Genomic DNA, 24,072 nt, shown 5'->3' with positions numbered 1-24,072 from the left:
GTGGTCTTGGGACAGAATCCTGTAAGGGGAAAAGAAGTGCTGAGTTTAGGAGCATAGTTATAGACGGAAGTTGGGATATTATTGCGCAATAATAAGGCGGCAGTAGCAGTACTGGTTCTGTACCAGCTTCACAGTAAAGGAAATGTATAACATAAATTGATTCCAAAATTTACTGTTTGAAATACCATTCAGAGTCATCAAAGTTTGTAGTAATTACCTTCCTTATTTTCAGTACATACGGTAAGGTGATATGTAAATGTAATCGAGAATACCTTGGCAAAAAGGAGACCGTCAGAGAGCAGATGCATGTTCCGGTACAATAAAACCAACTTGTGTACTGAATTGTTTATGTAATGCAAATGTCGCCTATGTATGTATTGTGCACAAATTCTGTAATAAATTTGTTTTAAACGTTGCCCAAACTTTCTGTGAAGCCGGAAAACTATAATACTTACCTACCGAAAAAGTCTAGAAGCCCAAGCCTTGAAAAGGAAAGTATATACTTACCGAGGGTTTTACAATTGGCGTCACTAGAACAGGATACGACCGGGAAAATGGCGGATGAAGAAACAAATAGAGAAAATGCATCAGGGAGCAAAGAACAACGGGAACCACCGGTGGTGGCTAGCTCCTCGTCCGACCCTATACTTAGTCCAGTCGTGGCTGGCTCCTTAGCTGACCCTACGCTTGGTCAAGGCGGTGCAACGGGTGGAAGTACAGTTACCATGCCGTACTATTTCGGAACCCCTTGGTTACCCACCTATTCCGGGGAAAGCCCAAGGAAGGAGACCGCTACATTTACGGACTTTAGGAACAAGATGCGGTCAATACTTAAGATATATACGCTGACGACACAACAACATGTGGAAATTGTAATGGGACAACTGAAAGGGGAGGCCTTACGGGAAGTATTATCTTGGCCCGAGACTGAAAAGGAAACAGCGGAGCATGTGTTTAAGAGATTATCTACTACGTTCGAGATCACTACATTATCCGAACTAAAGTCAAGGTTCTATGCGAGGAGGCAGAAGCCTGCAGAGACCTTACGAGATTTTGCTTTGGGTATACTAGAGGCGTATCAAGATATCAAAGCCGTCAATAGTACAGAGATCCTAGATGTGGATAACACGCTGATAAGCCGCCTCATTGAAGGAGTTCATTGTGGCAATATTAAATCACAGTTAAAATTGCTACGGCTACAGAAGGTGGGAGTTTCCTTCCTAGACTTCAAAGAAGAGGCCATTAAGTTAATTGGGACAATACCGAAACCGGAATTGTCCTTCCCAGAGCTCCCTGGCTACCAGGAGAGGATCACGAATGATGAAGATGAGCACCTGGGGCCAACTGGGCGTGCCCGAAAGGTGTCTCCAGCTACTCAGCATGTGCAAGCCACCACTCCTGATCTGCTGTCCTTACTAAAAGGGCAGATAGAGGAATTATCATCAGAAATGGCTAATATGAGAAGGGATATTCAGAGACTGGCGAGTCTAGGAAGACCCATCTGCAGGCATGGCCAGAAAGGCGGGCATATTGAGCAAAATTGCCACAGTACGGAACATTTAAACGAAGAACTCCCGAGGTCAGGGACCAACCCGCGGGAGAATCTTCAATAGAAGGTCCTACATCGCAGGAATGGATACCAAAATTCATTGGATGTTGCCCCACCATGGAGATCAAAGTGAATGGAGTCAGTATACCAGCAGTGTTGGATACCGGGTCACAAGTGACTACGATTCAATGGAATGAGTTCACTAAGCATTGGAGGAAAGAAAGTATCATAGCCATACCACCGGCCGGGTTGAATCTGTTCGCCAGTAATGGACAACGTATTGAGTGTTGTGGATACTGGAAGGCTGAGATCGACATAGGGCAAGCTCATCTCCTCAATCAGGGATGTTTAATTACGGCCGTTAAAGACCAATGGTTGCCGCCCATAATTATTGGAATGAATGTCCTAAGAAGTTGCCCTGAAGAACTCATCTCAAAACTGACCCAAGAACTGTTCAACCGACCTCAGACCGTGGGACGAATTATGCAATGCACCATATATGACCGGAGAAGCCAGGCGGGGAAGAGAGTTTTGGCTACACAGGTACAAGGAACCGTCAAGTGGTTTAATGTCCAGAAGAGATATGGCTTCATCAACAGGAATGACACAAAAGATGATGTCTTTGTCCATCAGACGGCCATAAAAAGAAACAACCCCTGGAAGTTTCTGCGCAGTGTTGGAGATGGCGAGACGGTGGAATTTGATGTGGTGGAAGGAGAAAAGGGTGCCGAAGCAGCCAACGTGACGGGCCCTGGTGGTGTACCAGTTAAAGGAAGCCGGTTTGCTCCCAACAGACGTCAGTTCCGCAGGTGGTCTTACCAGCCAAAAGTAGAGGGTGCTGCCGAATCTGGTGGAGCAGGAATAAGTACAGACCAAGCCAGTGAATGGGAGAGAGTGGAAGAAGCGTTCCCGAAGCAGAGACCCATCCAGTGCAGAAGTCCACCACCATTCTCCCACAGGCAACCTTTTGGTAGGGGAAACAGAGCAGCGAATCAGGAGCTTGACACCCTCCCCGAGGGGACGGAGGTGACACAGACCAATGGGGTGAACGAACACGAGCATCGGCATGAACTGGCCGAGAAAGTAGTGGAAGAAAGGGTGGAGACATCCCACCACCCACAAGGGACAAGTTATGGCCAGAACGCGAATGCCGCATCGTTCCGAGTGGGAGACCAAGTTTGGAAGCTGAATGACCAACGGGGTAATGACTTAGATCCCTCCAGGGAATCTGAACCCTACGTAATTGTTCACCTTTCGGCTACAGACACGGGGTTGTATGGAATAAGAAGAAATGGAGATCAACACCAAGTTCTTAAGATGGTATACAGAAACCAACTCGAGCCATGCCAGGACTGTACAGAAGAAGACGCAGAACCACAAGTCCGCTACCATCCTTTGGAAGACCCTGTATTTCTTCAGCGTGTTAGGGAAATACTCCTCGCAGAGAGAAGAGGAGAGGCCGAGGAACGTGGCCCATTCCTCCACAAAGATGGTGTAGAGGGGATGTCCAGCAGACTCATTAGAAGTACCTAAGGGGTGAAAACCCTCCGATTCAGAGACTGATTATATAAGTTTAAAGAAAAGAATGGTTGATGATAAAAATGTGAATAGTAAATTGCGCGAAGACATGCAAGGTTCCACCCCGTAGGTATTGTGATTGAGTGTACATTGTGTAATACTGTTATAGTTCTTGTTGTGTTAATAAGGGTGCTGGAGGACCAGCAAGCTTTAGCGGGGGAATGTGTAATAACCATAGGTATATGTTATAACTGATAGAAGGGGTTAAAAGCATTACCCCATTGTTCTTCCCTTTTATTTAATAAAACGTGGACTCCTCCATCTATGGTGTGGACCAGAGAGACTGTTAAGGGGCTGAACTAAGAAAGGAGTTGGGGAAGTTGGACTCGTGGGCACTCTGCTTGTGTCACTAATGTCCCTGCAATAAAGTTTTTGGTCTCATGGACAGTACTGAGGCAGTTGGCCACAAGGAAGAAAATGTAAAGGCTACAGCCGTTGCTGGCTGTGGCGCAGTTTACCTCAGGAAAGTTGTGGAGCAGAGCTACGCAGCAGGACGGAGAACGGATAGCGATGCTGGGACACGGAGCTTACTTACCGGCAGCTCAGTGTGACGGCAGGACCTCTCCTCCCTGGCAGCATCATCCGGCAGCTGGTTTCGAGGGAGTCCCGCAGCGTCATATCGGAGGCGGGTTGTAGCGTCACTGAAGAGGCGGTCCGCGGTGTCCCGGAGGCGGGGAAGTGGGCGTCTGAAGAGGCGGAAACCAGCCGGGCCCTGCTACACGGAGGCAGACGGAGAAAGGGAGGTGTGGTGAGTGAATGACACACGACACCCTACACGCCCATAGAGAGAGGAGCAAAGGTGAAATTAGCGCAGCAGCACTGACATTGTGTATCATAGGTTAGACCTGCTGTGCAATATATTGGATTTGTACTCTGCCCAGGCAAAGTGAATCCCCGGAAAACGCTGGACACTGTAAATAGTTAATACAAGTATAGGGCCAGCATACTGCTACTACTGTTGACAGGGAGAGAACAGCTGGAAGCTGTTGCCAGGGTAACCCAGGCCAATCCCCACCCAGTCTACTGGTAATTATCAGCGGGCACAGCCTAGTCTACAGCAGTGATATTCTAATACTACGACCATTTGCCCCCATCCCGCCTATCATCTGAAGGCGATAATTAATCTTCATTTATTGTCAGAGGATTCAGCGCTGTTTTGATACAAGTCTGTTTAGCACGCTGCAGAAATCTCATATTATACTCAAGAGGGAGCCAGACTGACACAGTGTATCTTCTGCAGTCAGGGCTTGATCAGAGCAGGGACAGGCTTGCAGTGAAAAGGCTAAACCCGGTCTACTCTGTAGGTCCAGGGGACGCCTCACGGGCCACAAGTGGAAGGATAGCATTGGGCCAGGGCTAAACCCGACTTTGGACGAGTCAGGGGACGCCCTCTGCAGGATCTAACTAGCCTAACGCAGGATTGAGGGACAGCTATTCAGTGACATTTGGAAAAGTCCAGGATACATACCTCAACCCCCCAGCATAATCATCATCTAGCGGTTGCCTAGCAACCCCAGCATAAGGGCCCAGCAACAGTCCTAGAGCTCATTGCCGCTGTCACACTTAGCAAACAGAAGTTACATAACGACGGTAGTAAATCGTAGTCGGTGCACCGTGAAGGCTAGCAAATTCAACATATCTATATACAACTTTACTTTGTCTTAGAACTGAGCTAAGGAGGAATTGGACTACACCAGGGACTTATATTAATAGTTAGTACTTGGAGCGCTCCTTTACAGTAATTTTAGAGTGTAAGTCAGAATTGTAACTTGTAATTGTGTTTGCCTTTTAGAAATGTTATAGTTACCTGTGTTGAAGGGTTTTAGTAGGTGGTCTTGGGACAGAATCCTGTAAGGGGAAAAGAAGTGCTGAGTTTAGGAGCATAGTTATAGACGGAAGTTGGGATATTATTGCGCAATAATAAGGCGGCAGTAGCAGTACTGGTTCTGTACCAGCTTCACAGTAAAGGAAATGTATAACATAAATTGATTCCAAAATTTACTGTTTGAAATACCATTCAGAGTCATCAAAGTTTGTAGTAATTACCTTCCTTATTTTCAGTACATACGGTAAGGTGATATGTAAATGTAATCGAGAATACCTTGGCAAAAAGGAGACCGTCAGAGAGCAGATGCATGTTCCGGTACAATAAAACCAACTTGTGTACTGAATTGTTTATGTAATGCAAATGTCGCCTATGTATGTATTGTGCACAAATTCTGTAATAAATTTGTTTTAAACGTTGCCCAAACTTTCTGTGAAGCCGGAAAACTATAATACTTACCTACCGAAAAAGTCTAGAAGCCCAAGCCTTGAAAAGGAAAGTATATACTTACCGAGGGTTTTACATATATATATATATATATATATATATATATATAGCAATATTATTTATATACACCGAACAGTTAGCTGTCAGTTCACCAACAGTACCGGTTTTGTTCACCCTTAGTATATTATGTTAAAGGAAAATATGTGACAGCTATTATGTAGCGCACTTAACCCACGCCGCTTAGCGGGGAGTGGTGTAGCATTCACACCAGCCCTGAGCCAGTGTAGCTTGCAATCTACACACACACATTCATTCTAGGGTTAATATTGTTGGCATCGATTTTGCCTAATGTGTAGTTTTGCAGTGTGGGTGAGGGACCTGATTGCACGGAGGGGGTACAGGTTTCGAATGTTCGGGCATTGTTTGTGGTCGGTCCCGTGATCTCAGTGCAATCAGTGTGATCTCAGAGCTCGGTTCCCTCTCTATATCTGCCATTCCTTTGTTCTGGGAACAGCAATTCAGATTTATTTACTAGAGTACGCAATTATACCTGACAATTTGTAGTGGATTCTTATTGGTATTAATTTATATTTACTGTACAGTTATGTTTCAATAGAACAACATTGCCTGTTTTGCCCACTATTAGTACAGTATATATTTAGTTGTGTTGGGTGCCCGATATTAATTCTATTTGTTCATTTCTTAGCAAATCTTAGAGCGCACCAAGTATACACTACACAGGTATTCCCATTCAAATAAAATTATTTTTATTACTAGTATTTGTTGTCAGTTAATTTTATAGCGCACACATGGTCCGTGCACTTTGCATAGATATGTTTGGGCATTCTTGTTGGGCCCTGCCCTGGTGGGGCCTGTAAGATGTGTTCTCTGCCGTATGTCCACGCACACGTATTTAATTTGGGGTTTAGATTTGTTGGAAGCCAGTGTATTTTAAAGCTGTGTATATTTACAAGGCACTTAATCCTATAATTATGGTTATGGCCTTTTCAGCTATTTAGTTTTATTTATAAATTATTGTTATCAGACAGGATATTTGGTTAATCACCGGCATTTTACAACCGTGCCCTCAGGTTTTTCGATTTATATGTGGGGCCACGCTGTATGCAATTCGTGGGCATAGCTTCGCCACACGTCAGCATTTCATAGAAAGGGTTGTTGCCGGGACTGTTAATTTTTCAGAAGGAAGTGCGTGTTTTTGTGTCCCCTGTTTTTTGCACATGCTGTACACATGATGCGGTGCACCTGAGAAGAATAACAGACATTGGTGGTAGAGGTGATGGTCGCAGTCCGGATGGATGTATCAGCTTATGATTTCAATGGTTCTTCTCTTACTGCTAGGACAAAGGCAGAGTCCACGAATTGTAGATTCCCATTTGTTACCGATCCTGGTACCCAGTGAGGGGGAAATTTACACTGAGAATTTGTACGCTGTTTTGCTTTATATTTCGGTTTTGGCACTCACGGCGGCTAGTTACGTATAAGCAGGTCAACTAATTATAATTTGTTTAACTGAACAGGCTCAGTTAAGGGCCCCATACATCAGCAATTAATTGTGACAATTTTCAGATATGGAGATGATTGCCACAATTAATTTTAGATGTGTGGGCTCCCCCTTTTGGCAATTCTAATCAAAATCGCCAATCGATTGCTTAATCAGGTTTTTAAACATGCTTAATAATCTGGTATTATCTGCAGATCTTTTTTAGATGTGTGGGCATTCCCAATTCGTCTTCTTCATCTATTTACATTATGAACAGCTGAAATGACAATCGATTGGGGCAATTTCCAGATATGAAGATGCAATCTTTAGATGGAAAAATCTGCCGATCACTGAAAAAATCTGTAATGTGTGGGCAAAGTCGGATAGATTGTAAAATCCATTTATCTGGCCAAAATATCCCAATATCTGAAAATCCATAAATTGTGATTGCTGATGTATGGGGCCCATTAAGCGGCTTCATTATAGTTGCCATATACAGATGGGGCAGGTCTCATCATTGCAGGGGATGGCGATGGCGACGCCAGCCACCATCCCCCGCCACCCACCATCTGTACAGCGAGAAGGGGACGCGCGCGCACGAGATGCGCGCGCGTCCCCTTACGACGGCGCTTCCATCGCTTCCCCCGGGTCACCGCCGGCTTGTCGGCGGTCACCCGGGGTCCCCATGTTGACCTTTTGACTGTCAACCTAGCCCATGTCGACCTAATGCTTGTGTCGACCTAATGACCTGTCTACCTAGACACGTCGACCTTGACCCATGTCAACCTAGACCCATGTCGACCTTGCTGCCTGTTGACCTAGTAGTGTCGACCCAATGCTTGTCCACCTAGTTGGTGTAAACCTAATGACTGTATCCCTGATAAGCTGTGCCTCCTAGTACAAATGGTCTGGTGACCAATCAGGTGGGTGCACTTCTGGTTTGCAGAGATGTCTCTGGCAGGTGTGGACCTTGTTATATACAGGACAGGGCCTTGAGGTGGAAGATCAATGATCCGTGCATCAAATGTACATTGCATATGGGAACAATGGCTGAAAACAAGGGGCGATAAGGACAATAGTATTCGGAGTGTTTGAGAATCATGCCGATAAAGTAAATGAATGAGGACCTTTGAACACCTTTAATTTTGTCTTTAAGAACAATGCATTCAAATATATATATGAAGATTAAACATTTAAACAGTATATAGCATTTACTTTACACTATGAGAATACAAAAAAAGAACATACTGTATAGCTGATTAATTGCATTCTATTTCATAAATATAAATATATACTCTTTATATTTTACTGGCTCATAGAAAAAAAGAAATACAGTTAATCTTATCACAATATAAAATATTTTGTACCCAGAATAGACATATTAGTAGCAACATTTGTAAATATGCAACAATATTGCTGGTGTAACATATACAAGTGTAAAATGATATAGGGCCTGACAAAGTTAATGTCCATACGTGCTCCGCGAGTATGGCATACACATAAAACATACGTATGGGGCCACTGCGTAGACTCATGTGCATCTCGGTATGCGATCCTCGCTATTTGTGCGCCTAGAGTTCCACTAGTCACCGTCAGTGCGCACGTGAGCCTACAATATACTATCTGCAGAAAGATACACCTCCAAGCAGGAGAATTTCCTCTCATGTTCTGTAGCCCTCGGTTGTACCGATACGCCCTCACCTACATAAGAACACCCTGTTACAATCCGCTCATGCCCCTTTTTGGATGTATCTGTGTACGTGACTGGAAAGTGTATGATCTCTCACACTTGTGCACAGCCAGTTACGGAGCTAACAGGACCCGCTCTGCAAACAGAGATATGACTGACTCTGTATCAGCACCATAGGCTGCAGGCAATTACAGCTTACTAAAAACTAATAATAATTGAGAAAATTTTTATTATTAAAATGTTGCATAAAATCATTTAGAAATAAGGTCAGGACAATTTGTAACTAACAAAAATACAAATATGCAGGATAAATCTCCATATAAAAGGCATTTATCTATTATTATTATTATTATTACACTTTATTTATAAGGTGCCACAAGTGGATCGCAGCTGATATATACATATATGCTGAACTAACTCTGTATTTGTGGATAGGGAATTGCCATGATGTTATCTCTTATAAAATTCAGTATTAAAATGTTGAATATAACTATTTGTAGTTCTTGGCTTTGATTATTTTGGTTATGTAAACTGTGAATCACTAATAAAGTAAAGCTGTAATGTACATGACCGCTATAAGGCCTAGTGTTCATTCTAGCACCCTGCATTTTTCAAAACCTGTGCAGTTCCTCTTCCCTGCCAGGGGTGTCGCTCTCTACTGTGGTGCTTTTCGCATAGGTCTGGTCTACACAGCAGAGAGCGACACTATAGGCAGGGACAACAAACTGAACGGGTTTTAAAAGAGACAGGAATGAACATCTTTACACCTTGTAAAAGAAGCAGTAGGAGTGCATGTGCAAGCCAGTACAATTTAAGCTGTGTGAGGGTGGACAACCCATGTAAGCAAACTTGACTACCACAGCTGTTTAGCTTTACAGTTTGAGCCTCCGATATCTGAAATGTTTGGACAGGAAGCAATTTGGGGGGATTTTGGGAGACATAGTAAGTGGCAGCTCAGTCAGGGCATCACAGGCGGTGACTGGCTGCAGGATGGTCCAGCAGGTTCAGTGGCATAGTTGGTCCCATGGGTGACACTTGATGATCCAGTGGGGTGGAGGATTGCCCATTGTCTGCTGCCACGCCATGCTCGCACACCAACTAATAGGTTATAAATGTGGTTTTCTGAATACTTAGGATTTTAGAATATGGATAAGGGAGACTCATCCTTGTAGCAAATCTTTGTCATGTTGGCTTCTCTGACATTACGGCAGTTTTAGTATTTATCCAATGCTGGTGATGAGAAGCGGATTTTCTGTAAAATATGGCGATATCCAGTAAACAAATAATACATTTTAGTTCCACTTTAAAAGTGACAAAATATAAATTATGCAAAGTCCTCTCAGCTGTTTGCGGTCAGTACAGAGAAAATCTCTTCTTCAAGAGCAAAGATGTAGCAACTTTTACAGATGATTAATCTTCTGCCCAATCACAAATCTTCTCTCATACAGGAATCGTTTTGGAGAAGACGTTGCTGGAATGGTTCTTGTTTTAAGAATATTTCACAGGATTATGAGTCCATAGATGTCCTGGGTCCGATTCACCATCAGATTCTTCAAACCTTCTCTTTTGTTACTTTGATAGTGACAGTTTTAACTTCTGTGTATTCCGCCAGAGCGTATTCACCACTACAAAGAGAATGTTTGTTATTAGGGATAAGTTGCAGTAGAACGATGCACATAGTGATCCATTCTTTTGGCACCTTCCTACCGGATGTGTGATTGGCCAAATTGGTCCGAAAATCTCTCATCATGTCTGACTCAAATATATAATAATGTTATTGGCCCAAGGATGCTTGTCAGTACTGTGTGGTTGGTGACCATACGCTCTGTATTATTCACCATCCGTTGCAGTATTGCTATAATCACAAAACTGCAACTGCCTGCTAGTGCATGCTGGGGCCGCCCAAGGCTTGGCAAGCCCGCACAGCAAGAGATGGTCCAACCTGTGCGCTGCAATCGCAATTCTAATCACATTGCAGGAATCACCATGATTACACCACTCAGGGCAGGGTTGCCTACCCTCCCGGAATGGCCGGGAGGCTCCCAGAAATAAGGTCCCACTCCCAGACCCCCCGGAAAGGTGGGCAACCCTCCCGGATACTGGCGCCCCCCCCCCTGCATCTCCCCCCGTGGCAGCGTTAATTTCACGTGATTCGTGACATTTTGTGGGAAGGGGGCGAGGCTAAAGATGCAAATCGCGTAATGTATTGATGATATCTACATCAGGCCCCGCCCCCTGAAGTGGTGCTGACAGTCTCCTCTCCGGGTGAGGAATCTAAAAGTAGGCAACCCTGACTTAGGGTCCACCCCTGCCAATACACAGCCTGGCTGCAAAGGCAGGCGCATTACCGCCATCTGACCCTGAATAAGGCCCATAGTGCGATTCTGAGGTAACTTTTCTGCTGGGAAAAGATGTATAATGTGCAGCGAGTTAGATGTGAGAGGGGCATGTCTAGTCTGCCACCTATTGTGCTCACTGTGGATAAATAAAAGGCACATTTCCTTACTTTCATCTGCTGTAATCCCTGTAGTTCATGTATGTAAGTCTGATGTCTCAAATGCAAATGAATGAACATGATGTAAAAGCAGATGAAACCTTCCGCTATATTTTATATGACCGAGCAACACAGTGAGCAAGTCGACTACAATTTAGAATACTAGCATAGGTGATGGGCACAATGTCCCACAATGCACAGATCACTTACAGCTCTCTGCCATTTCCCGACATTTTGAATCCTCCAAAGGGGGTCTGAGCATGGAGAGCATTGTAACAGTTTATCCTGTAAGACAAATGAAAAGGTTGGTTAGGACAAATGCTTTTATCTAGTATGTGTTTCTACACCAGCTACATACAGCTAAGCTTAGTGCCCTCACTTTGGGGGTTATTCTGATCGTGCACGCGGAGGACTGGTGTTTGTGTGCGTGTGCATGCGCCGGGTGCATTAGGCCGCGGCGAACAGAGTGTTTGCTGGGTGCATGCACCCAAGACTGCGGGAGGAGGGGTGTGGGGCAGAGGGCCAGGGATTCGCCCATGGGAACGCCAAGCATGTCATGGGCATTCCCATGAAAACACATGCATATCAGCCGGTGACGCGAGTGCGGGGGACAGGCAGCTGGCATCACTGGATGTCAGCTGCCCACCCTGCTCCTGTCGAGGGTGCACGCATATCTACGGGACCTGAGAGTCAGTTAGAAATGCGTCGGAGACCATAGAATGATATGGTGGTCGCCCCACGGGCTGCGAACAATCGCAGACGTGCGGGCAACCCAATGTGCGAGGGGGGCAGGCAGACCTGTGGGCGGCGTTTAGTCCTCATGCAACGCTGCTTTGCGTATTTGACTGTTAGCCTGAGGCTGTGTGGCCAGACTAGCTACTACATACAGACTTTTTAGTTGGTAGAAACGGATCTTGCATTATCCCCTGTCACACCAAACACCATAGTTGTTAGCAGAGTTATTGAGTTATTCCCAAATTAATATATCATACTCAATTGGTTATTTACATCAGTAACGGACATCTCCTCTAGCATCTCATCTGAGAGGGCATGTGCCAGGAGACTCACCACACGGTTCCGGACTGCAGGGCAGAGGCCACAGTCAGTGCTTTATCCAGGCTCTCTGTGAACACAGCAGCTGTCAGTCCATACTCGGTGCTGTTTGCCCGCTGTATCACTTCCTCCATGTTTTTGAATTTCAGAATAGATTGGACAGGTCCAAAAATCTGTGGCAGACGGAGATTATTATGTGCACATGATTATTAAGCATCATTTCTCTTCAAAACATGACCTGCCAAGTGTAGTTGCCTTCAATAAAAACCTAAGCTGCATTTCTGGCTACATTGGACACGCATTGGACTTTGCAGGCTTCACTTGCACTACATTTACACTTGTTATTTTGCATATATTCTGTTCCTTTATTTGGTCTGTTAGCAGTGCCAGATTAAGCCTTTGGGGGGCCTGGGGCACTTTAGACAGGGGGCCCGGGGCACTTTAGACAGGGGGGCCCCCTTGCACTTGTCATTACTGGCCGCAAACTGCATGGGAGAATATTACACAGTCAAAACACAGAGTAAAGGCAGTATAAACTTGGTCAATGGATAACTGCAGGGGATATATATATATATATATATATATATATATATATATATATATATATATATATATATATATATGGAGACTCTTGTTTCGCGCCACCAATTTGTTGGTTATTAAATCTAGGCTGCCGGATTTACAAGTACCCCTGTTGGATGGGGAAAAGGAGAATATGGATAGCAGTCGTAAGTTGGCCCCCTTGTTCAGACCTTTAGTTATTGGGTCTCTATAGGCCTTTGACAAACTTCAAAGTAAAATAAAAGTAAAGTTCAAAGTTTATACACATTTATTAAAAAGTCTCTTATTCCACATAACAGTAGAGGATATTCCAGACCATAAAAAGTTCAATAGTGCATTCCAAATATTTCAAATTAGCAAACTGGCGCCAACGCTTCGTCCCCAAAGGGACTTCATCAGGGGTTCTCAAAAATTGGAATGAAAAAATCCCCACGACTCTTGTGAACAGGATGTATTCCCAAATGGATGTTGTGACAACAAGATCCTTTTAAATTCTGAAGTTCGTTTAGGTTTTGGGACCCTCTCTGTCAATAATTTAGTTTGTATGACAGTTTCTAGTGATTTGTTATAGATTATAACCGCGTGTCTTTGAAGGGATAGCTTTGAACTTGGGGGGTTTGAGAGTTACTCCGAAGACATATCCAATGTTGGATCAAACTCAGTGGTAGGGGTATCCCTATTAGGTGACACCGGTCAATGAATGTTTGAGGGCAAGGAAACACTCAATATAGAGTCATGGACTATTCAGATGGTGGTTCTCTCTGTCTATTTGGACGATCTCATTTTGAGGTCAGCCGAATTGTACTTAAGAATAGGAGCAATCAGTATAGATTCAAGGTTTGTTCAGAACGTGGTTTCCACCTTTTGGAATGTGTACCAGTCAAAGGTTCAGTGAGAATGACCAGAGAAGGTCATTCTCACTGAACCTTTGACTGATACACATCTCCAAAATAATCTGGCCCTTTCTGTTAGACTGAATTACCTCTTCCTTGGCTATCCTCATGTTGTCTGTCACCTCAGAGAATACAGTGGGCTTAATGAAGAAACCTCGTTCTCCAGCTGGAGACCCACCACACTCCAGTTTGGCTCCTTCATCTTTCCCACTCTGTATGAGCTCCAAAACCTTGTTGAACTGCTCCTGGTCAACCTGAGAGTGGAAGATAAAGTCACAGTCAGAAATGTGCTCAGAAGAACTCCGGATGGAAGAGGTGAGAAACATTGACTTTTAGAAAATTGGCCCTTATTCTGTTTCACTCGCAAAGGCAAATTCCTTCTCAAATGGACAAAACCATGTGCACTGCAGGTGGGGCAGATATAACTTGTGCAGAGAATTAGATTTGGGTGGGGTTTTACTGCAAAGTGAATTCTATCTTGCAGTGTAAACATAAAGTAGTATTTTCACTGCACAGAAACTAAATAAATCACCCAAGTCTAAATCTCTCTGCACATGTTACATCTGCCCCCCTCCCTGCAGTGCACATGGTTTTGTCCATTTGAGAAGGAATTTGCCTTTACGAGTGAACCAGAATTAGGGCCATTACTCAATGCGCAGCATACTGTCAATGTAAAAACTGCTTTATTGAACTACAACACCACTTTGGTGGCCCACAAGAACCAGGAAGGTTATACTGGGACCATAAGAGTAGGAGAAAGAAATGTATCATAGGGGTAAGATTTGGGTTGTTAGAAAATGTGTCTTGGGGAGGGACAAGGCACATCACTATTGTAGCTGATTTAAATTGGTAATGAATCAGAATAGGTTATAGCACATAGTTGTACTATATGTATATATCATAGAGACTTTTCAGCTCAGAGGAACCTACAAATACAGTACAGTACATTGACTTTTTGGGACATAACATTTCTAAAACAGTCAGACGAATGTCTCTGTGTTTGAGTCCATATAGTATGGATGCATAATTTGTGTATATTTATTTTCCTCTTGACCAGGTACTTTTAGAGTACACGAACTGACATCTCATATTTATGTTGATATTTTTTTTAACAATGTTCTTAATAAATATAACAATTTTTGGTACTTATGTATTATCTGGGCTGCCGATTTTTTGATTGTATGCCTTAACTTAAGGCATACAATCAGTGCGATGCGATATCGCATCGCATGCGACCATATCGCATGCGATGCGATGCGATGACCCGATTTTTCCATAGGATTCAATGTTAAAATGGATTGAGTCCATTTTAACATGGAATTCAATGGGAAAAATGGGTCCTTTTCATACCCCTACTATCCAAGTGGGCATGGAGTTGGATATAAACCTGTGGCGAGCCCGAAGCGTGGCGAGCGAAGCGTGCCCCGCGAGGGGACGGTATTCTGTGTCCCCTCGCGGGGCACGCTACGCTCGCCACGCTTCGGGCTCGGTGGCTCGCTACGCTCGCCACAGGTTTAAATCCAACTCCATGCCCACTTGGATAGTAGGGGTATGAAAATGACCCCTTTTCCCATTGAATTCCATGTTAAAATGGACTCAGTCCATTTTAACATTGAATCCTATGGAAAAATCGGGTCCATCGCATCGCATCGCATCGCATGCGATATGGGCGTATGCGATGCGATGGACCCGATTTCAAAATCGGCAGCCCAGATACTACATAAGTACCCAATTTTTAGTAAATGAGTTTATCAAGATTCTGTTATATTCAAACATAAAGAAGTTTGAAAAAATATTTTTAAATCTTTGAGTGCCAAGGAAATTTGTCAAAATAGGTGTGAAAAAAAAACACATTTTAATTCATCATAATGACCTGTAATGTTTACCTTATATAGGAAATATAATCTTTTTTACACAACATTTTATATTTGAATTTATATAACAAATGTGAGCGACGCTGGCATTTTTAGCAGATATTTTGCCCCATCTCTCAAAGAGATGTTGGCACTCAAAGGGTTAATATTATTTTTATTTTGAGGGGCATATACTGCATTAGAGTGACATAGATGGTTGAGTAATTCATTCTAGAATATTTTTCGGTATATATGCAACAGTTATATAATGCTCATGATGATGAAGATAATTATAATGATTATTTGTAATCTATTTATTATAAACAAAAGTTTAGTATTGTTGCATATTAGCCCATTGAAGGTCATGTCTTCCAGTTAATCCAGTTCATTGTCAGATTTACATTTTTTGTTTATAATACATACTCAGCATCAAGCCAAGAGTTTGAAATGAATTTATTAAATAAATAGGATGCATATACAATTAGTAGCTATATAGACCCAGCACTGTCTGTACCTGAGGCCCCTGTTCAGTATTACAATCAAAGGGGTCCCCTAGAACCCGCTTCTTGGCATAATCAACACTTCGTTTGACAAACTCTGGGTACACGGCTTCCTCCACAAATACCCGTGAAGCTGCGGTACAGCACTGGCCTTGGTTGAAGAAGACCCCCTGGTGGGCACATTTCGCAGCATATTCCACTGTCGGCAGAGACACAAGGGATTAGAACAACATTTTTTAAAGCCAGAGCTACAGCTAGTAGTTGTAGGAATCTGAACTATTAGACTTATTATTATTATTGTATTATATCACTTTATTCTATTCTGGTCTATTGTACCCACTCTGCTGAATTTATGTCTTATAACACGAGAGTTATCCTGTAACATATAGTGAATCTTCAGGTCTATAAGATGTGATCCTCATCAAGTGTGTTATATAAAATATTTGCAATGACTATTGTAGAACTTAGAATTGTATGTTGATTGAGTCCTCACTACTTATATCCAAGCTGTAATGTGTATTGAACTGTGGCGCTCTTTATTTGTACTGTATTCTTGTTATTTATTCAATGTTATGCCAAGCTTTGTCTCCTTGTATTGTTCCTTTGTACGGCGCTGCGAAACACTTGTGGCGCCTTATAAATAAAATTATAATAATAATAATTATGCATCATTCCTGGGGTTAGATTTTAAAACAATAGTGGTAAATATTATTGCCTACTCTCCCGAAGGTTGCCTCAGATTGACAATTTTTCGGGTTGTCTGTCACGCCCTCCGAAGAGCAGGTGTCTTTCCCACATCCCACCTTCTGGGTAAAGGATATTAAGAAAACCATTGTAGTTGGGCATCTCTGGACAGGATGGTGGCTTAATGTCAGAATTTGCATCATTATGTCCCACCCCTTGTCTATGGACACAGGAATCGTGGATTTTTCCCATGTGGGGAGGGGCTTAATGATGTGAAAGCTCAGCACCGCCCCCAAAGAGCCCGGCAGTGTATCCTTTCCGGGCTTCCTTTCAGAGAGGAGACCGACAAAGTCAGCAAGTATGATAAAAGTAGTTTGAGGAAACCTCTAATGTGGGACTATGGGCCTGATTCTGAATAAAGGGCCTGATTCAGACCTGTTTGCTAGGCTGTGTATGCCTAGCAAACAGGTACGCACTGCCCTGCGGAACTACGAGCAGTCTGAATAGGTCCCAAAATGAGGGAGAGCAAGTAATTCTGCACCTGGAAAAACCATGTTGCAATGCATGGGGTGCAAATACATCCATTGTTTTGCATCCAGTGTAAATACCTGCTGCTAGAACAGGCAGCTCACAAATACTAGACATGCTGAAATTTCTATTTGAGTTTGGGCGCACTCCACCCATACATCTAAATCTCTCCTATATCTGACCACCTGCAGTGTAGCACGGTTTTTAGCATGATGCACTGTTATTCCCTCTTTCTTACTTTATTCCAAAATCTGAATCAATAACTGCAGAGTAGTAGTTCTGCATTAGAAGAAACTAACACATACTTATATTTTATTGTCATCGTTATAAGAGAAAGAAGTGACACAGTTTGGGATTATAGATGATAACTCACAATCGGCATCTGCAAAGACAATGCATGGGTTTTTCCCCCCGAGTTCCAGAGTGACGCGTTTCAGATTGCTTGCAGCTGCCGCTTCTTTGATTAATTTGCCAACCTGGATGCGTACAGATCATGACAAATACATTTCTAAAAGTGCTTTGTGTTAAAATGTCCTATTTCGTTTTATTTTCCTTCTACTTTATATTTGACAACTAGAAATGTTTTCCAACAAGTAACAAATGTAGAAATTCTGACAACTTATCAGCAGAAAAGTGTATCTGGAAAATGTATGCTTCATGTACAGAAATATCACAGGCTGAGAAGTGTCTAGCGGGCTGTGGCCCTCTCCAGTGAGAGGCTGCCAAAAGTGGCAATTCAAGGGTAAATGTCGCTCGAGATCTGTATATATTCCATATTCATTTACTTTCTGTTACTTTGTCTAATTTTTAGACAATTTAAAACAATTAATTTTGTCCTATCATTACACAGAAAATTATTCTATACATGTGCACCTAAATGGGTTGTGTCATACAACATGCATTGATTTGTAAGAAACACTAGGTGGCGATATCCCCATAACCATTTCAATTATCTAAGGCCATTCAGATTTATTTTTTCTTAACCACAGCCTACGTTAATGGTTCCCAAACTCGGCCCTCAAGACACCTATTTACAATCCAGGTTTTAAAGATATCCATGTTTGGGCACAGGTAACTTAGTCATATCTAATTCATTTTGACTAATCCATCTGTGCACAACCATGGATGAAACTCTGCCAGTGCAGCCTGCCCTTTTCACAACCTTTACCACAAAATGCATATTGGGCCACGCAAGGAGACTGTGTTGATTCATTTTGTATACAACACTTACAGACTCTGAATCTGTAAGTGCTACAATGCAGCGGCCATGGCTATTTTCCAAAGATCAAAGAGAAACCCCAAAATCAAAGATAAATCTGTTAACACAGTAGTTTCCAGGGTTATCATATCACAGTCTTAAAATCTCATATTGAGGCAGATGTATTATAGCGGTGCTTATCACTCCCCTATAATACTTCCTGCTTCACCTCATTAGTGAGGCGAAGCACGGGGGGAAGACCGACAAGATGTATTGGTACTTGTTATTGAGGTCTTGCAGTAATTATTCCATGTATGTGACTTTTCATTTGTGAGCACTACAAGTACCAGCGCTCTGCATATACTCCTATTGAGGTCTTGCAGTAATTATTCCATGTATGTGACTTTTCATTTGTGAGCACTACAAGTACCAGCGCTCTGCATATACTCCTATTGAGGTCTTGCAGTAATTATTCCATGTATGTGACTTTTCATTTGTCTCTTGAAATCACTTTAACTGCTAATCTGAATTATGGCAATTGCAGAACCTGTGTTGTATTGTTAAGGATGTTTCTAACCTTTGCATAACCCATACCTCCCAACAGTCCCGATTACAGAGGGACAGTCCCGATTATCAGGGCCTGTCCCGCTGTCCCTCCCGCGGCCGGCAGTGTCCCGCGGTGAGGGGGGGCTGTTGGGAGTCCCCCCTGTAGGCTGCTACGCAGCGGGGAATAAACGCTGTGCGCATGCGCACAGCGTCTATTTCCGTAGCCAGGGGGCTGGGGGCATGGCTAGAGGCTCACAGAGCCTCTGGGTCATGCCCCCATAGCTGCAAAATGGGGGCGTGGCCTTGCGGGAGAGCCGTGAGTATAGGCCACGCCCCTGAATTAGGCCACGCCTAATCAGCTCTTTCGGATTTCAGTATCACTTGTATGCTGATGATACTCAAATCTATCTATCAACCCCAGAGTTGTCACCAGTGGTTTTGGGTCGAGTCTCTGATTGTCTCTCTGCCATCTCATCTTGGATGTCTTGTCGCCAACTCAAACTCAATATTTCCAAAATGGAATTACTTATATTCCCGCCAACTAAGAACAGTTACCATCCTGATATCTCCATCGCTGTTGACAACTCGACAATCTACCCAACCCCACAAGCTCGTTGCTTAGGGGTCATCCTCGACTATGAACTGTTCTTTCTTCCCCACATTCAATCTGTCTCCAAATCATGTTACATGCATCTAAAAAACATATCCAAAATACGACCCTATCTCACACAAGACACTACCAAATCTCTTATCCATGCACTCATTATATCCCGCATTGATTATTGCAATAGTCTCCTAACTGGTCTTCCCAAGAACAGACTCTCGCCACTGCAATCAATTTTAAATGCTGCTGCTAGGCTGATCTTCCTAGCAAGACGCTCATCGTCTGCTGATCCGCTCTGCCAGTCCCTCCATTGGTTACCTGTATATTACCGTATTCAATATAAAACACTTCTACTTGCATATGAAGCTATTAACCATACTGCACCAACATACTGTATATCTCTGCATTTATCACAAAATATCTCCCATCTCGACCACTACGCTCTACACAAGATCTGCTTCTCTCTTCACTATTACAGGACTTTCATCGGACTGCTCACACCCTATGGGATGCCCTTCCACGCACATTAAGACTCTCCACCAGACTCCAAACTTTCAAGCGTTCCCTGAAAACTCACCTCTTCAGGCAAGCCTATCATATTTAAGTTCTACATGCATAACCCTCCGAGGCACTTATGTATTATATAGCTTCCCTTCTGGACTTGTAACTTGGTGGGACTGCTATGCTATTACTGGTGCCTGTCCTTGTGTTTCCCTACTATATCCCTATAGATTGTAAGCTTGCAGCAGGGCTCTCCTACCTCTAAGTCTGTCTGTTGTTGCCCAGTTTGTCTTATCACTGTTTACTATTGTAAAGCGCAACGGAACCTGCTACGCTATATAAGAAACTGTAAATACATAAATAAATACTTGTGTATTATCACGGCGCCCGATTTCATCTAAATCGCATACAATATCGATTTACGATATCGTATACGATTTAGCGGACGATTCGATCCGCAATGCGATTTAGCGGCCGATTTGCGTGCGATTTTCGGCCGATTTCCTGCCGATTTCCATGCTATTCCATCCTTGCACACCCCACTATCCGAGTCAGCCCGAAGCGTGGCGAGCGGACGCGGTACACGTCCTCCCGACCTGTTCATACCCCCACTATCCACGTCGCTGTGGAGTTGATTTTCCCATGCGTGGCGAGCCCCGTGAGAGGACGCGGAATACACGTCAAGTAATCTGTGTCACCTCGCGGGGCTCGCTGCGCTCGCCACGCTTCCGGATCGTTTTACGTGTCCCCTCGCGAGGCTCACTGCGCTCGCCACGCTTCGGGCTCGGTGGCTCGCTGTGCTCGCCACGCTTTATAAAATCAACTCCACGCCGACATGGATAGTGGGGGTATGAACAGGTCAGGAGGACGCGTACCGCATCCGCTCGCCACGTTTCGGGCTGACTTGGATAGTGGGGGTGTGCAAGGATGGAATATCATGCAAATCGGCAGAAAATCGCGGAAATCGTCCGCTAAATCGCATCCGATTTTTGCATGCGATTTGCAGCCGATTTGCGTCCGATTTCACGGGCCCCGTGATAATACACAAGTACCGTGTGTGGCATTGTCTCCTCCTGGAGATAGCACATCAGTTTACACTGATGCGCTGTCTCCTTTCCCACGGCCGGCTGGACTGGGCATGCGTGGGATCTCGCTGCTCATGCGAGATCCCCAGCGCAGCCCAAAGCTAACATCAGGGAAAGCGCTGTACCTGCTGTTTAGATAGGGCTTCGCCAACTGGCTGCTGGCAAAGCCAAACCAGCATCATGCGGAACAGTCAGTGTTCATACATTCGGCCTTCTATCATTTAGATAGCAGCGCAGATATGGACACCGCACACTGGCTCCATCATACATGGGGGAGAAGCGGTATCAGTGCACATAACGTGTGCTGATACCCCTTCTCTTCCATAACGAATGGTCATACATCTGCCCCATAGAGCCTAATTCAGCACGGATCACTATTTAGAAAATTCATAGGGCCAGATTCTCTAAGCTTCAAAAGTGATAAAATGTAGAGTGATAAACAGCCAGCCAATCAGCTCCTACCTGACATTTTTCAAACACAGTCTGTGACATGACAGGTAGGAGCTGATTGGCTGGCTGTTTATCACTCTCAGTTTTATCACTTGTGAAGTTTAGAGAATCTGGCCCATAGTCTGGCCAATTATCAAACACTGCGCATGTGCATATTGCAAGTATCCAAATGCATAGAAGTCACAGGTGTTTTTGTTTTTTTCAGCAGTAACCACTTCCAGCCAGGTTCTTTAGCAGATGGAAAATAAACACAATCTCTTTGATGTTTTGGGTTTTATGAATGGTTTGCTTTTGGCGATGCATTTGTGATGGCCATTTATTCTTTCTGGGTGCAGCTTTTTGATTGCAGCCAACTGCTTTTTCTCTAATTAGCAATCCATGCTGTTTTAGACCTTCATGCGATATAACAGGATTAGCTGGTAGAAGATATAGCTTTTACCAGGGAGTCTTATTATACTGCATACAACATTTTTTTTAGGCTGATGACCTCCTGTAAGTTTATTATACCGCATGATGTGTGATTTGAAGACTGATATGTCAACCCTGGAAACTACCAGCCAAATTTATCTTTGATTTTGTGGTTTCACTTTCATTTTTATATGCGAATATTTGAATCTACCATAATATACTTTGTTTAAACAGTCATACTGACGATGTGAAAGGAGCTAACTACTGAAAACATGGGATTTCTCGGCCACTGTATATCCGCTTTGTTTACTTTTTTTGAATGAGAAAATATTAACTGACATTCGCGTGTGGAACATACTGTAATTCGCCTGTAGGATGATAGCACTTACCTCAGTGGAGCCAGTGAAAGCTACTTTGTCAATGTCATTGTGGTGAGAGATGGCAGAGCCGGCTGTAGGCCCAAATCCTGGCACAATATTAACTACCCCAGGAGGGAACCCAGCCTTGAAGAATTGAAAAAAGAAAACAATGGGCAATGTATAATGTATAAACATCATGCAACACACCGGTCTGATCTGTAGAGCACCTCAGTTCTACACAGACACACGTCAGATACAGCAGGCCTACCTCTTGGATTAAAGACCCAATGTAGAGGGATGTGAGAGGCGTCTGTTCGGCCGGCTTAATCACCAGTGTGTTCCCACAGCAGAGAGCTGGTGCCATCTTCCAGATCAGCATCATAAGGGGAAAGTTCCACTGAAAAATGACAATGCACATGACAGTAATGCAAGGCGGCCATTGAACAGGGGCTGTAAGCCTCATCCCGATCCCATATACAATGAATACTCACAGGTGTGATGGCCCCGCACACTCCCACCGGCTCATGTACCGTGTAGCAGAGATAACTTTCATCTAAAAGAACACATTATTATGCTGCGATAAAAGGAAAACTATACAGGTCAGTACTGAAGATGAAAGCTTGTGAAGACTTGGCAGGAGATGAAACCTGCCACTATGTTTTCTTTACTGTGTGTGCCAGGATTGTAGTTTTCACAGGGTCTGCAGTTCAGCTTCACACTGCAAGAGGGAGTGTTTGTACCCATCAGGAGTGGAAAGTGGAGACACCTCCAAAATGTGATCTTTGTTGCTAAATGTAACACCGTTCAACAACTATCACAACAGTTTGTGTTTCGGTAAAGATAAATGCTTGGCAAGAGATTAAACTAAATGCAGTCATTATGAGTTGGCTCAGTGCTTAAGAGAACTGACTGTAAAGCAGTTACATTAGTATCCTGTATACTCTCCCCTATAATTAGAGTATTAACCCTAGAGCACACACATCATTTTTGCAGGCGGTAATTTCACGTCTCTTTGGGGTATTTTATTAACTCTGTATGTGTTCTAGGTTACTATGTCACTAATCAGAGTGCACAGCACTACTGATATTGACGGCCCTATTCATGAGGTTAGAATTAAGGGTCAAATTCTGGTTCACTCGCAAAATCTCTCTTGAATGGAAAAAAAACATGTGCACTGCAGGGGGGGGGGGGGCAGATGTGACGTGCAGAGAGAGTTACATTTGGGTGGGGTGTGTTCAAATCTGGGCCACTTACACTTGTGAGATTTTGTCAGATTTGAGCCAATTCAGATGGATTGGGCCAATTTATCTGACAAAATGTGCCTGATGCTGTAGGACCCAATGCACATTCCTGTGTGCATTGGGTCTAACCAAGAGATTGATCCTCCTGCACATAGGATAAATCTCAAGTCAATCAGGTCCAACTTGTCCCTCAGACAAGTTGGATAGGTGTAAGGAGGCCTGTTGCACATGCTACATCTTCCCCACCAGCAGTGCACATGGTTTTGTCTATTAGAAAGAGAATTTGCTTTTGTGAGTGAACCAGAATCAGGCCCTAAATAAGGGTTAAGGCATACAGTATGTGGGCAGATATATCAGACCTTCTGAATAGGATAAATGTTGGCCGTAACAACCAATAAGATTTAAGCTATCATTTTATTGAATGTAAAATGATAACAATGTGTCACGTAGTGTTATAAGACACACGGGCAGATGTATGAAGCATGGTAAAGTGATAAAGTGGTGATAAAGCGGGAGGTGTTAAC

The 24,072-nt window shown here is 43.6% G+C and overlaps 1 protein-coding gene across 1 annotated transcript in view; it reads right to left on the bottom strand.

Moving 5' to 3' along the window:
- Positions 1-8,161: 8,161 nt before the first annotated feature.
- ALDH1A3 (aldehyde dehydrogenase 1 family member A3) overlaps positions 8,162-24,072 on the bottom strand; it is a 38,348-nt gene continuing 22,437 nt past the window's right edge. Inside the window, exons 5-13 of the mRNA XM_083184282.1 lie at positions 22,799-22,860; positions 22,576-22,704; positions 22,338-22,451; positions 17,530-17,632; positions 15,959-16,143; positions 13,681-13,845; positions 12,153-12,310; positions 11,295-11,369; positions 8,162-10,215 (exon numbers count right to left, since the gene is read on the bottom strand). Coding sequence (XP_083040408.1) covers positions 10,143-10,215; positions 11,295-11,369; positions 12,153-12,310; positions 13,681-13,845; positions 15,959-16,143; positions 17,530-17,632; positions 22,338-22,451; positions 22,576-22,704; positions 22,799-22,860 — 1,064 coding nt within the window. The 3' untranslated portion in view covers positions 8,162-10,142. The remainder of the gene's footprint in view (positions 10,216-11,294; positions 11,370-12,152; positions 12,311-13,680; positions 13,846-15,958; positions 16,144-17,529; positions 17,633-22,337; positions 22,452-22,575; positions 22,705-22,798; positions 22,861-24,072) is intronic.

Source organism: Crinia signifera, chromosome 4, assembly GCF_055691185.1.
Source record: "Crinia signifera chromosome 4, ASM5569118v1, whole genome shotgun sequence".
Taxonomy (NCBI): Eukaryota; Metazoa; Chordata; class Amphibia; order Anura; family Myobatrachidae; genus Crinia; species Crinia signifera.
This window is presented reverse-complemented; position numbering and strand designations above follow the sequence as displayed.